At 36.1% G+C, this 16,475-nt stretch overlaps 1 protein-coding gene across 1 annotated transcript in view; it reads right to left on the reverse strand.

The window, feature by feature from the left end:
* Nucleotides 1-16,475, reverse strand: part of LOC128664665 (NXPE family member 3-like) — a 50,747-nt gene that overhangs the window by 19,247 nt on the left and 15,025 nt on the right. Inside the window, exons 5-6 of the mRNA XM_053719475.1 lie at nt 14,156-14,226; nt 6,988-7,203 (exon numbers count right to left, since the gene is read on the reverse strand). Of these exons, the coding sequence (XP_053575450.1) occupies nt 6,988-7,203; nt 14,156-14,226 (287 nt within the window). The remainder of the gene's footprint in view (nt 1-6,987; nt 7,204-14,155; nt 14,227-16,475) is intronic.

Raw genomic sequence — 16,475 nt, forward strand, 5'->3', positions numbered from 1 at the left:
CCTCCTTCAACATCCCTACCTTACCTTTTGGAGGAATTTAAGAGATTTGGTAATTACTCTAACTTTTTAATAAATACCCAAAAATCAGAAATCCTTAATATCAGTTTATCTCCACAAGACTTTACCGACTTGGGAACTGTATGTGCATACCAAAGACAACCCGATTCGATTAAGTACTTGGGAATTGAAATTTCTGCTCAAAACTCAAAATTATTTGATCTAAACTATTTAAAATTGTTGAAAAATATTGAAACTGACTTACACAAAAGGTCCAATAATAAAATATCGTGGTGGGGTAGAATACAGACAATTAAAATGAATATACTTCCCAGAGTTCTTTATATATTTCAATCCGCCCCGATCTACCTATCTCCCACATTCCTTAAGAAATTGCAAGCCAGTATAAATACTTATATATGGGGTCCACACAAACCTAGGATAGCAAAAACAACTATTTATCGTTCTTTAGATGAAGGGGGACTCGGTGTACCTAATATGACACTATATTATCAAGCAATAACTTTGCAGAGAATCCTAGAGTGGCATACGGGGGTTAATTCCAAAGCATGGGTTTCCCTTGACTCACAGCTTTTAAAGGTGCCACAGGTGGGCGCACTATGCTGGATTGCTAAGAAATATAGACCACCAATCATACAAAAAATAACTTTATTGAGGCAGGTATTTCAAAATTTGGATACAATGTTAAAGAACTACACGGGACTATCATCTATAAAATCCCCACTGTCCCCTGTTTTCGCAAACGCTGAATTTAAAAAAGGACTAGAAATAGGAGATAGTGGAGGTGGTGAGATTGGTTACTCAATACCATTTTGCATATTAGTTCACAATAACAAACTGAAACTGAGGGCTGAGTTGCAAGACATAGCAGGGGGAATCTTTACAAATTGGTTAAAATATGCCCAATTAACACACTTAGTACACACCTCTCCATATAAGGACGACCTCATACGACGACTTAGCGCCATCAACACATAATAGATTGCTAGCTTTGAGACAACAAGAGACGTATTGGATATACAAAATAGAGAGTCTAGAGCCAAATGGTTTAAATGTCGATTTAGATTTAGCAGCATATATGTAGGCATTTTTATCGATGTTTTATAGATTTTTTATTTAATTGAGGGAAAATAAAATAAAACAATTCTTTTAACTATAATGATTTATTATTTTTAGTGTATTTTTAGAAATTTGCATATATTAAACTAATCAGATAAACTTATTAAATATGGATTCTATATTTTTAAATTAAAAAATATATATATATATTTCATTTGTAATATTATATTATATTGTAATTTTTAGCGTATTATGACATTTTAATATGGATGTCTTTTAACTGTGCCTATTTTTTGTGTATATATTTTTTTATGTATATTTTCTGTTTATAATTATATTATGATAACAAGTAACGAATGGGTTAACTGTTTAAACAGACTATGTGGTATAAATAGTGCTGTCTAATTATGGCAGTGATCAGCTGTTCAATTTTCAAATCCCTTGAGAAAGTCTGGCCGGGTTCCAGACGAAACGCGTAGGGTAATAGACTTTTTGTGAACCCTGGGAGTGAGTTTCCCAACCCGGACTGTGTAAACTGCTGTCAGCTGGAGGACGCTCGAGTTTCCCTGTCAGTGACGTCAGACGCTGAACTGCTAGTCGGCTCGATAACAACTTGCTTCACTGAAGAGAGGGGGTAGAACACAGCCCGTGGTGGAAAACAGCGTTACTAGTTGACTCACACTGGACGTTTTAAATCTTATATGTAAGTGCTTATGTGTCACTGTATTTACGTTTTATGATTAAAGTGTTAACACGCTTTGCGCCTCTCCTCTATGTCTTTCTGAACTAGCCCTGTTTGCATTGCGGTGATCTGGAAATACCGCTGAAGGAGGCTGCATCAGCTGGTTAACAGACATTTCTATAATCTACGGATTGTGCTGAATTATTTTTACCTCTTGGACTATATATAGGGTAACAGTTATAACATTCTTGAAAAGTATATTGGTGAATTTGTGTGTTTAGTTATATAATGTTTGGATAACATATGTTTTAATCTGAATCTATGACATTGGTTATTTATTTTTATTTTTTTTTCTGTTTAATTTTTTACTGTTTAATTTTTAATTTTATATCCTAGGAATATTGCTAAAACTTATACACTAGTGTTTATATTTTAGAGATATATTAGCGCCGATTTACTTGTTTTTGTGTTTCATACGACGACTTACTGATTTTGAAAAATTATGTTTAAACACCACACCATTTAGAGGTACATTGTCTACAGCAAGAAAAATATTAAGTAAACTAAAGAATACATCACTGCCCACTTATGTTAATAGATGGCATCAGGAGCTGCCCACACACTTGGAACCCAAACACTGGAAACAAATATTCTACCGTACTCATAAAGATTCAGGGTCAGCTAATATTTTAGAACTTAAATTTAAGAGTCTGACAAGATGGTATCTGACCCCACACAGATTGAAAACCATCTACCCAAATTCCCATGGTTTATGTTGGCATGGATGTGGGGAAATGGGCACTATTATACATATCTGGTGGGCTTGTAAAGAATTAAAAACAATATGGAGAGAATTAGAAAAACTGGGATAATTTCTGTTTGGTACAGGTTATACATTGCAGGCACCTCATGCATTATTTAATCAGAAACCTGGAAAATTCTGTAAAATAAGACAAGCCGTCTTTCAGATAGCTCTCAATAGCACCAAATCTATTATAGCAAGAATGTGGAAATTAAATACACAGCCCACAAGACAGATGTGGATCAATAGAACAGATGAGTTATTCTTTTTGGAAAAGTATGGCTTCTATAAAAAACAGAAACTGGAATTTTTCCACAATATGCAATTTTATTGGGATCAATATAAAGCCTCTACCGTCCCCCCTTGATGTAAGCAAGCAAGCTTGGGAGCCCTCCATCCACCCCTGATCTGTTCCCTTGCTCATCAGAATATAGGAAGAGATTAATACATATTATAATCAAAATAGAGGATTTTATGTCTTACTAGAGATAGGAAGCATTGACCAAAAAGTTTATTATATTATTCTATTATTGTTTTGATGTTTTGTACGGATGGATAATATTACAAGCAATATGTTTCCATTGATTGTATCCTTGAATATGTGAAAAATTTAATAAAAAACAATAAACAAAAAAAAAAATATTTTTTAACAATTGCATTAAAATGTTATAAGGACTCAAAAGATGAGGTCGCAGGCAAAGGGCTTTAATATAGAGATGCAGTACATACATATACATATCTAAATATGTATATGTATGTATGTATATATATATATATATACATATATATATACATACAGTATATACAATATATATATATATACATATATATGTTTGTGTGTATGCAAATATGTATTTATATGTGTATATATGTATTTACAGACATATAAACACTTAAATACATATGTATACATATATAGACATATATATGTGCATTGGAGCCCTTTGCTGTCAAGTAGCTGAAAATGTGAAAGGGGGGCATGAAGGGGGCAGGAGCAGGTGGGACCACTACGCAAAGCTACAGCACGGCAGTAAGTGGTTAAGAGGGGGGAATCCTATGTGGGATCCGTGTCTGGAAAGGGATCTGGGAGGGAGAAGGGGTATGCGAATGAGGGGGGGCAGCTACACTACTTTTTTTTTAGTTTTTTGTTTTTTTACATTTACAATAATTTAGAGCAAACTGGGTACTGGCAGACAGCTGCCAGTACCTAAGATGGCGGCAAATAGGTTGAGGGGGGAGGATTAGAGAGCTGTTTAGGGAGACTCAGGGAGGTTGGGTGGTAAGGGGGGATCCTGCACTGCAGAAAATATTAAATAATAATAAAAAAAACTTTTTATTTTTATACTGGCAGACTTTCTGCCAGTACTTAAGATGGGGGTGACCATTGGGGGGTGGGGGAGGGAAGAGAGCTGTTTGAGAGGGGTCAGGGAAGGATCAGGGGGTGGGAATGGATGTGTCAGGTAGGAGACTGATCTCTACACTAAAGCTAAAATGAACCCTACAAGCTACCTAATTAACCCTTTCGCTGCTGGGCATAATACAAGTGGTGTGGTACGCAGCGGCATTTAGCTGCCTTCTTATTACCAAAAAGCATTGCCAAAGCCATATATGTCTGCTATTTCTGAACAAAGGGACAACCATTTGTGCCATAATTGCACAAGCTGTTTGTAAAGAATTTAATTGAGCATCCTAAAGTTAGTGTAAAAGTTAACAATTTTTTTATTTGATCGCATTTGGCGGTGAAATGGTGGCATGAAATATACCAAAATGGGCCTAGATCAATACTTTGGGTTGTCTACTAAAAAATATATATATACACGTGAAGGGTTATTCAGGGATTCCTGACAGATATCAGTGTTACAATGTAACTATTGCTAATTTTGAAAAAAAAAATGGTTTGGAAATAGCAAAGTGCTACTTGTACTTATTGCCTTATAACTTGCAAAAAAAGCAAAGAACATGTAAACATTGGGTATTTATAAATGTAGGACAAAATTTAGAAACTATTTAGCATGGGTGTTTTTTGGTGGTTGTAGATATGTAACCGATTTTGGGGTTCAAATTTAGAAAAAGTGTGTTTTTGAATTTTTTTCATCATATTTTATTATTTTTTTATAGTAAATTATGATATGATGCAAATAATGTTGTCTTTAGAAAGTCCTTTTAATGGCGAGAAAAACTATATATAATATGTGTGGGTACAGTAAATGAGTAAGAGGAAAATTATAGCTAAACACAAACACCGCAGAAATGTAAAAACAGCCCTGGTCCTTAATGGTAAGAAAATTGAAAAATGGTCTGGTCACTAAGGGGTTAATATTTCATGTTAGTTTAGGTTAAACACGATTAAGGGTGTTATTTTCTTTTCACTTTTTGCTCTCCATTGAAGTCTATTCTCCACACCCAGGTTGTCACTCACTGTCTCACTATATGCGCCCATTGCACCGCTGCCTCTCTCAGTCTAGTAGTCTAGTCTAGCCTGGTCTATTTCTCTCTGTCTTCCCGCCCGACGTCCATCCAGAGTGACTTTGATGACGTCACTCATGAGCAGTGCACTCTGATTGGCTGGGGAATTGGCTGGGCTCCGGAGGCGTTAAGAGAGCAGCCTCTTGGGAGCAATATGGGCCGCAAACTTAGAGACTTAACCACTGGGTGGCAGTCTCTGCAGGTCCCATATAAAAAAATACCCTCAGACATCCATATTGCGCAAAGGGAAGGCAGCTGAACGGCTCAGCGCCTCTCCTTCCTTGCGCAATATGGATGACTATATTGAATAATAATTAAAAAAAATACTTTCGCACTTTCGAACAGTGGGGAAATGGTGGGGGGTTGGGGGGGTAGGGTATACAAACAAAAAAATAAAAAATAAAATAAAAAATAAAATAAAAAATATATATATTTTTTTTACACATTATTACAACAAAGTGTAATTACACACAGAGGACAGGTGAGGCGCTGCCTCACCTGCCTCCTATGACTGCACGTCACTGCCCTAAGCGTGATGCAGGAATCCAGACGTGGACCCATTGCTCAGTGTGCCTAGAGGGATATGGCTGCACCTCACTGACGAGGCCCACAATAAGCCAAAACATACGTCTGGGGTTTTTGCCGTTTCGCTTGTTCAGAGAGGGATTTCAGGGCTGGAAGGCACATGTTGAGTTAAAAAGAGGCTGCTTCTTGGGTGGTAACTAGCCATAGAACAAGCTATTATGCTATTGTTCGTTCCCAGGTTGAGAGCTTCTCTCTTTTTATTTGTGCTAATAAGCTCAGCTTTCTTACAGTCTTGTATGTGTTTATTTTGCAAGTGTATATTTTTACCATTAAGAGACAGATTACGCTTGAGAGTTAATTGTGCTAAAAGTAAGATTTTTGCACTTGTTGGGTTACGCTCATATTAAGAGTTGAAAGTAACTGTTTTCACTCTAGCGATAACCCAACAAGCGCAGAAATCCAAAGTTAGCATATCACGTGTGTGTTCATGTATTCCCCCATAGATGTCAAAAGAGAAAAAAAAAGTTGGGAAAAATCTAACACCACTCTCGCACAAACCGGATCGCATGTTCTCATGTGCGCTAACAAATTCCAATGTTCTTCACATAACAGAATATATTCTATTTATTCATAAATACATATTTCTACATATATCTGATGTTTTTTGGTAGAATATATATACCTATATATAGGTATATATGTATACATATATTAACATACTGTATAAACATATAAATATACATACATATACATCTTTAAACATGCATATGTATGTATCTTTATGTTTAAGCCCTTTACCTGCCTTTTTTTCTAACATCCGCGATCTGAAATATTTGAGCCTTATATCTTTTGTTTTTATTAGATAATGTTATTATGAGTGTGACTATACTTTGTAATGATTTATAATGTGTTTTGTGCAACATTTATGTTTTGCAAAACAGTTAATCAGAGCTCTGAAGTTGCAGTAATGATTCTAGCATAAATCGCTATTGCGCTCATGCGATCACATTTACTTTTAACTCGTAATATGAGTGGTAAGCCCGATGAGCACAAACCTTTGCGATATACCCCTTATCGCTAGGGTGCAAACATTTACGCTCCATTCATAAGTTAGCCCTTAATGTTTACAATGAATTGTGGATGCTCTTGTCCACTCTTTTGTTTTATTAGTGATTTTGATCATAGAAGATTTTCAGCTACAGCGGTCTGGTATAGGCTTTTCTATCATTATGATGTTTGTACAGTTGTGGGCAGTCCTCATATCTGTGCTTTGGACATTCTTGAATGATTTGGACTAAAAATACCTTTATTTTTATTATATAATTATTGTTTTTTTTATCTTGTAAGTCAATTAGGAGAGCTGTGTCTTTTTATTTTTAGTGTATGTAAGCTTATTCCCACTATTCCTTCTCCATTACTTTTTCTTTTTACTTACTTGGAATGAAATGTTCCAGATATTCAAACCACTGACGTAGAGTTGAGTCTCCAAACATGTAGATAATCTTCCCCCGTAGGCAGGAGCTGGCATTAGAATGTTTAGGAAAGTGTTGCCCCAAACACACTAGAGATTTCCACATGTCATTATAATAATAGCCAGATGGTGTTTGTAGTTCCAGACCAGGGATACAGGCTGGAAGCTTAGATGTGAGGTCTACAAAAAAAAGGCATTGTATTAAACTTCACATCAGGTTTGTGAGTATGAAGAACAACATGGATTATCTGCTAAGCCATTTCCCCTGTGCTAAGATGTTTTGGATATTTAAGATGCTGCTCACATTTAATTCCCACTGTAGGCCACTTAAAAAAAACTGTTACTCCTTCACCTCGTGGTTATAATCTTTCCAAGGGAGAGTTTGAGGGGATTGAATTTCTTAAAGGGACATAAAACCCCAAAAAATGACTTTCATGATTCAGACAGAGAATACAATTTTAAGCAACTTTCCATTTTACTTCTGTTATCTAATTTGCTTTGTTCACTTGGTATCCTTTGATGAAAAGCATGCCTAGGTAGACTCAGGAGCTGGGAGGTAGATGCTGATTGGGGGCTGTACAAATATATAATTGGCTTACTGAGGTGATCAGCTTTAAGACTTTAAGAATGTTGCCATGAAAAATATATTAGTGTACAAGCAAAACTGCATAATTACTTCTTTAATTTTAAAGTTAATATATATTTTATGATACAAGGTTCATAATCCTACTTGGTATCTTCTGTTCCCCTTTATTTCCTCTTTTGGCTGGGCTGTGACTTAGAAAGCAGTACCACCCACTACATTAGCTTCCTAATGGTGTTCAAGGGCTGGAGTTCAAGAGTGTCATATGACACACACACTTATTGGATGTTCATCCCAATGGGCTGGCGTAAGATTGCAACAGAAGCATTACTATAGGCACAGATGTCACCCTTTTCATGGAAAGATTTAAAAAAAAATAGGTATATACTTGTTTATAAGGACATTATAATAAAATCTGCAGATAAGGGAGGAGCTATTACTATTATGAGTAAGCTAATGTATGTGACTGAAAAAAAATCAATTGTCAAAAAAATAAATATATATGGAGTTACCTTATGATCCATTACATAGGCTACAGAAGGAAATTACTTTTGTTGTAACTAAGGCAGTGGAGAGAGAAATTATTACTAAGGAGGGGACTCAGTTTCTGATAAAGAATCATCCTCGTACCCCTGTGTTTTATACACTTACAAAACTGCACAAGAAGCTGAAAAATTCTTCAGGATGGACAACTGTTTTTACCAACTAAGTTTTCCTGGATAGGATATTACAGCCATTTGAACTCTTATCTTATTCATACATAAAGTATACAGGTGACTTTATTAGTAAACTCAAAACTGTAAATTGGAACTCAGTCAACATTATATTATACACTTTTCATGTGGGCAATCTGTATACTGTGATTATACATAAACAATGATATTGCAGCTGAAAAACAATGTTAAACAGTAGTGATGTATTTACTTTGGAACAAAAAAAAGTTTTTGTTGAAGCACTATTGAGAATAGGTCTGAATTATAACTATTTCATGTTTCAGAAAGCTTTCTTTTTTCAAAAACAGGGGACTGTCATGGGTTCCAATATTGCCAACATTTTTATAAATGTCTATGAAGGAAAGTTTGTATATGAGAACAAATTCTTTATCAAGTATGCAGCCACGTGGTGGCACTATATAAATGACTTGTTTGGAGTATTTGATGGCGACATTGGGACCCTGGAGGCCTTTGTACAAGAATTGAATGAAAGTACAAATTCTGTGAAATTCACCCTTACTGCTTTTGAGGAATCTTTGAATTTCCTAGATTTTACAGTTTATTATAAAGACTGGAAATTATATACTGATCTATATGTCAAGTCAACTGACAGAAATAGTTTATTGCACTATGAGAGTTTCTTTCCCAAGAGTATAGTAAGATCTCTTCATCACGGTCAATTTATGAGGGTTAAAAGAATATTATCTGATAAACACAGATTAGGGAGGAGGTTAAAAAATATTGGATAGAGGTTGTCTCCTTAATAGATTCATATAGAATGAATTAGATATTATTAAATATTTATCCAGTGGGAAGGGTGACTTTTAAGTAAGAAGAAACAGCACTTTTTTGTTATGGACCATAATAATAATAATAATGATAACTAGTATTTATATAGCGCCTTTCTCCCAGTGGGACTCAAAGCGTTTTTTCAGTGCTCACTCTCGGAATTAACCAAATCGGCAGCTGAATAGTAATAATGAATATGGTAGAGAGATCATGATTGTTAGCAATCATTTGGCCCTTTTACACAAATGTCATCCTGAGGTAGCAGAATTTAATTTACCCTTTATGCCAGTCTTTAGGAGGAGGTGTAATATAAAAGATGAATTAGTGCATACAGATATTGGCAGTGTCCAAAGGATTAAACAGGGTTTTATAATGAGTAAAATCTATGACTGCTACCTGTGCCTAAACTGTGGTAGTTGTAATACCTTAATAAAGTGCTCAGATAATTTACATAAAGTAACAGGGGAAAAAATATGCTATTAGGGATATTTTATGTGTGAGACCAACTTTACAATATATTTAATTAAATGCATATGTGGGAGTATGTAGATTGGTGAGACCACATGTAAATTCAGTGAGAGAATAAATTAACATAAAATTAATATTAGATATAAAATTATATTTTCTGGAATTTGGTCACAATATTAGCCAATTACGGCATCAAGATTATTAAGCATATACTGTGCCCATGGAGAGGGGGCTACAAGGAACGCCTACTTAAAAAGAAGGAAGCCTTTTGGATTTACAAATTAAATTTGATGCAACCAGTTGTCATGAATAAGGAGTTGGATTGGTCTGTATATTCTTGAAAGAATTTTGATGTTATTAAAACCTGTAATCTGTTTCTGTAGGTCTGATAAAATGTAGGATGTTTTTAATATTTGATATTATATGACTTCTGATTAGTTGTAGAAAAAATTATTGTTATTGAGTAACTGATTAGTTTCTTTTAATTAAATTCTAGGCTAACCCACTAGATGATGCATGTAAAGCTAACCACTGAAAGGTGATGGAAGAAAGGTTGGGGATACATAATAGTGTATGACTCTGTATTAGACCAGCATGATTAAGGGCTAGTTGCCAAAAATGTTGCTCTGTATGTGAACCCTATTATACTCAAATAAATGTCTGCTGGTGATAGAATGTGTTTGAAGGTTTGGCAGCGTCCTTTCTACAGCGTGCACTACACAGGTGGTGCTGTACTTTCTTATGATGGGACAAACCTACACATATTATGTATTGTTTTTTTTCAGCAGATTCAAACTATAATGTTATTTTATAAATATATAATGACATATGAGCACTGCTCAACATTATGTGTAAAAACATTTATATTTTTAAAAACATTTTAATTAATAAGGTTGCAAACAATAGTGTGTGTTTTTGTTTTTCTTCTAAAATCTATAGCCAAAAGAAGGGGATATTCTCATATAAATACAGGTCTTTTGGTATAGTTATGTAACTTTGTTCTGCACATAGGGTCTCTCAAGATCTTCTGCAAATAATTGGATATTTATTCGCACCAGGTGTTAACTATTACCACAGTGATCACCTGGTTATTAATAATTATATAGGGGCTTTATCCTAATGAGGTGATTCTGGGCAATTTTAAACAACTTTCCTATTTACTTTTATCATCAGATTTGCTTTGTTCTCTTGGTATTCTTTGTTGAAAGCTAAACCTAGGTAGGCTCATATGCTAATTTCTAAGCACTTGAAGACCGCCTTTTATCTCAGTTTTTCACTGCTAGACAGCGATAGTGCATGTGTGCCACATAGATAACATTGTGCTCACTTCTGTGGAGTTACCTATGGAGTCAGCACTGATTGGCTAAAATGCAAGTCTGTCAAAAAAGCTGAAATAAGGGGCAGTCTGCAGAAGCTTAGATACAAGGTAATCACAAAGGTAAAAAACATAATTTATGTAAGAACTTACCTGATAAATTCATTTCTTTCATATTAGCAAGAGTCCATGAGCTAGTGACGTATGGGATATACATTCCTACCAGGAAGGGCAAAGTTTCCCAAACCTCAAAATGCCTATAAATACACCCCTCACCACACCCACAAATCAGTTTAACGCATAGCCAAGAAGTGGGGTGATAAGACAAAAGTGTGAAAGCATAAAAAATAAGGAATTGGAATAATTGTGCTTTATACAAAAAATCATAACCACCACAAAAAAAGGGTGGGCCTCATGGACTCTTGCTAATATGAAAGAAATGAATTTATCAGGTAAGTTCTTACATAAATTATGTTTTCTTTCATGTAATTAGCAAGAGTCCATGAGCTAGTGACGTATGGGATAATGAATACCCAAGATGTGGATCTTCCACGCAAGAGTCACTAGAGAGGGAGGGATAAAATAAAGACAGACAATTCCGCTGAAAATAATCCACACCCAAAATAAAGTTTAAATCTTATAATGAAAAAAACTGAAATTATAAGCAGAAGAATCAAACTGAAACAGCTGCCTGAAGTACTTTTCTACCAAAAACTGCTTCAGAAGAAGAAAACACATCAAAAATGGTAGAATTTAGTAAAAGTATGCAAAGACCAAGTTGCTGCTTTGCAAATCTGATCAACCGAAGCTTCATTCCTAAACGCCCAGGAAGTAGAAACTGACCTAGTAGAATGAGCTGTAATCCTTTGAGGCGGAGTTTTACCCGACTCGACATAAGAATGATGAATCAAAGACTTTAACCAAGACGCCAAAGAAATGGCAGAGGCCTTCTGACCTTTCCTAGAACCGGAAAAGATAACAAATAGACTAGAAGTCTTTCGGAAATTTTTAGTAGCTTCAACATAATATTTCAAAGCTCTAACTACATCCAAAGAATGCAACGATCTTCCCTTAGAATTCTTAGGATTAGGACACAATGAAGGAACCACAATTTCTCTACTAATGTTGTCAGAATTCACAACCTTAGGTAAAAATTAAAAGAAGTTCGCAACACCGCCTTATCCTGATGAAAAATCAGAAAAGGAGACTCACAAGAAAGAGCAGAGAAATCAGAAACTCTTCTAGCAGAAGAGATGGCCAAAAGAAACAAAACTTTCCAAGAAAGTAATTTAATGTCCAGCGAATGCATAGGTTCAAACGGAGGAGCTTGAAGAGCCCCCAGAATCAAATTCAAACTTCGAGGAGAAATTGACTTAACAGGTTTTATACGAACCAAAGCTTGTACAAAACAATGAATATCAGGAAGACTAGCAATCTTTCTGTGAAAAAGAAGAGAAAGAGCAGAGATTTGTCCTTTCAAGGAACTTGCAGACAAACCTTTATCCAAACCATCCTGAAGAAACTGTAAAAATCTAGGAATTCTAAAAGAATGCCAAGAAAAATGATGAGAAAAACACCAAGAAATGTAAATCTTCCAGACTCGATAATATATCTTCCTAGATACAGATTTACAAGCCTGTAACATAGTATTAATCAGAGACTTAAATATTGTGGAAACAACAATGACGCTCGAATTTTTTAGCGCCAAAAAAGCCGCTCACATTATTTGGCTCCTAAATGCTTTTAGCGACAAAAATGGCGCCACATCCGGTAACGCCGACATTTTTTGGCGCAAAAAACATTAAAAAAATGACGCAACTTCCGGCAACACGTATGACGCCGGAAATGACAAGAAAATTTTTGCGCCAAGAAAGTCCGCGCCAAGAATGACGCAATAAAATGAAGCATTTTAAGCCCCCGCGAGCCTAACAGCCCACAGGAAAAAAGTCAAATTTTAAGGTAAGAAAAAATTATTAATTCATATGCATTATCCCAAATATGAAACTGACTGTCTGAAATAAGGAACATTGAACATCCTGAATCAAGGCAAATAAATGTTTAAACACATATATTTAGAACTTTATAAAAAAGTGCCCAACCATAGCTTAGAGTGTCACAGAAAATAAGACTTACTTACCCCAGGACACTCATCTACATATAGTAGAAAGCCAAACCAGTACTGAAACGAGAATCAGTAGAGGTAATGGTATATATAAGAGTATATCGTCAATCTGAAAAGGGAGTTAAGAGATAAATCTCTACGACCGATAACAGAGAACCTATGAAATAGACCCCGTAGAAGGAGATCATTGCATTCAAATAGGCAATACTCTCCTCACATCCCTCTGACATTCACTGCACGCTGAGAGGAAAACCGGGCTCCAACTTGCTGCGGAGCTCATATCAACGTAGAATCTAGCACAAACTTACTTCACCACCTCCATCGGAGGCAAAGTTTGTAAAACTGATTTGTGGGTGTGGTGAGGGGTGTATTTATAGGCATTTTGAGGTTTGGGAAACTTTGCCCCTCCTGGTAGGAATGTATATCCCATACGTCACTAGCTCATGGACTCTTGCTAATTACATGAAAGAAAGTGTATTAATATAACCATGTTGATTATGCAAAACTGGGAATAGGTAAAAAAAGGATTATTTCTCTTTTTTAAAGAATAACAATTCTGGAGTAGGCTGTCCCTTTAAATATGTGTATTTAATTTATTTAAAATTTTGCTTAGACTGTATGCAGCAATAAAGGAATTGAAGCTTTGTATCCAGCATCCATGGAATTCTTTGTATAAAAGAGCGCTATACTGTTATGGCTCTGTAAAATGTGACAACAATGGCTCATCTGTTTTATATGGGAAGTTGATTTAACAGTTTTACACTATGGTCCTGTTTGTTTTATCTTTGAGGAATATATACTGTGAAGGACTGAGTTTATCTCCACATTTTCATATTGGATTGGGCTATAGAAGTGTATGGTTCACTATCACCAATTAAGGTTATTCCCTGCCTCCTTTTAAGCATGGGTGCCACCATGTTGAAATCTATCTTCCCCTACATTCCAGTGCTGACATGTTTGCACATGTGCAGTAACTCTCAATTAGATACATTAAGTGTAACCTAGGTTCCATAATGTCAGCACCCTTGATTAGAGGGAGGGGCCTGAAATGTATTTACCGTTCAGTGTTCCTTTGAACTCAAATATGATTAGAGGAACTGGCAAAAAAAGATCAGAATAATCACTACTGTTCAAAATCTTACCCAAGGTATAGTTTGACATCTCAACTTTAATTTTAGGAACTGATCCTCGAATTATCTGATCTGTGACAGACCTAAGTGGGATTGAAAAATACAACAGTGTGAGGGATATTTATAGGACATATTTATTATAGAAATTCAGTTAACCTCACTAAAAGATATTCCCATTTGTTAAGGACCAGCTTCATTTTTTTCCATCTGTTGAATTCTCTGAATACTTGGAAAACAGTTTGGTAGTTGAAAGACTGATTACTATAGCGAATGTGTAGTAATTAGTAGTGGTCTCTAAAGTATAGTCTGATGATCAAAAACTCCATGGAGAAAAATCACACAAAAAAACGTTTTTTGTATTTTTTTTATACCTTAGATTGTAATGTTGGTGTCTTTTCTTCACATACAGAACCCTTCCTAGTGACATACACATTGCTCAAGGTAAAATTTCTGTTTCTAAAATTCTTTGAGAGACCTCACCGTACTGATGAGACATTTTAGATCGTCTTGCATGAGCGAAAAGCTTTAGATCGTTAGACCCTTACTGAGAATTGACCCTATTCACTGCAGACCCTTTTGAATTACTGAAGGGAATACTTTGAATCAGTTATTACTGGCAGTTTTGAGGCAAAAGAGCCTGTGAATACTTCAGCTAGGGTACTGCCCAACAAATGCCCTTTTCAGGGCAATTTTCAGAGTAGGTTTTAGTTTTAGTACAGGTTTTTTTAGGGGAAATTTTTTTTTTTAAAGGTGACAAGTTTTTGGATAGAGTTTTTAATGGTAGTGTTTTTTTTATTTTTGCTAATTTTTTTTTGTAATGGTATTGTTTTTTTTAATTTAGTGGGTCTTAGGTTAGGGGTCTTGGGGGTTAGCTGTTAGGGGGTTAAATAGTGTAGGGATAGTTTGTGATGTGGGTTGTGGCAGTTTAGAGGTTAATAGGTTGGGGGGTAGTGATGTCGCAAACCTAAAAATTTGGGTTTGCGAACGGCAAACACGAACTTCCGCAAATGTTCGCGAACCGGGCGAACCGCCATAGACTTTAATAGGCAGGCGAATTTTAAAACCCACAGGGACTCTTTCTGGCCACAATAGTGATGGAAAAGTTGTTTCAAGGGGACTAACACCTGGACTGAGGCATGCCGGAGGGGGATCCATGGCAAAACTCCCATGGAAAATTACATAAATAACCTAACATTCATAAATAGTTTGGAATAACGTGCTTTAAAACATCAGGTATGATGTTGTATCGATCAGGTAGTGTAAGGGTTACGCCCGCTTCACAGTGCGCAGTGTAGGTGATATACCTGCCCTGTGACCATGCTTTGCAGACATGCCATTATAGCAGACTTATATGGCTTTGGCGTTGCTTTTTGGTAATTAGAAGGCTGCTAAATGCCACTGCGCACCGCACGTGTTTTATGCCCAGCAGTGAAGGGGTTAATTAGGGAGCATGTAGGCAGCTTGTAGAGTTAATTTTAGCTTAAGTGTAGTGTAGGAGACAACCCAAAGTATTGATCTAGGCCCATTTTGGTATATTTCATGCCACCATTTCACCGCCAAATGCGATCAAATTTAAAAAAAACTATTTTTTTTTTACAATTTTAGGTTTCTCACCGAAATTATTTACAAACAATTATGGCACAAATGGTTGTAAATGCTTCTCTGGGATCCCCTTTGTTCAGAAATAGCAGACATATATGACTTTGGCGTTGCTTTCTGGTAATTAGAAGGCCGCTAAATGCTGCTGCACATCACACGTGTATTATGGCTATAGCAGTGAAGGGGTTAATTAGGTAGTTTGTAGGGAGCTTGCAGGGTTAATTTTAGCTTTAGTTTAGAGATCAGCCTCCCACCTGACACATCAGACCCCCTAATCCCTCCTAAACAGCTCCCTTCCCTCCCCCACCCCACAATTGTCCCTGCCATCTTAAGTACTGGCAGAAAGTCTGCCAGTACTAAAATAAAAGGTTTTTAAATTTTGTTCAATTCTTTTTAGCATATTTACATATGCTGTGGTGTAGCATCCCCCCTTAGCCACCAACCACCCTGATCCCCCCAAAACAGCTCTCTAACCCTCCCCATCTGCCTTATTGGCGGCCATCTAGGGTACTGGCAGCTGTCTGCTATTATTTCACAGTGAAAAAAGTGTTGTTTTTTTTAAATGTACACTACTGTTACACCAGATATGAGTGGTGGCACTGGGCAAGTGGGCACAGTATACGCTGTGAGCCTGACACACATGCTGGCAGGCAGGCAACTGCAATTAGATTACACAGGAAGAAAAAAAAAAAGCAGACTGATGTTCTAGCCCTAAAAAGAGATCAGATGAGTC

This window comes from Bombina bombina, chromosome 6 (genome assembly GCF_027579735.1).
Source record: "Bombina bombina isolate aBomBom1 chromosome 6, aBomBom1.pri, whole genome shotgun sequence".
NCBI classification, from domain to species: domain Eukaryota; kingdom Metazoa; phylum Chordata; class Amphibia; order Anura; family Bombinatoridae; genus Bombina; species Bombina bombina.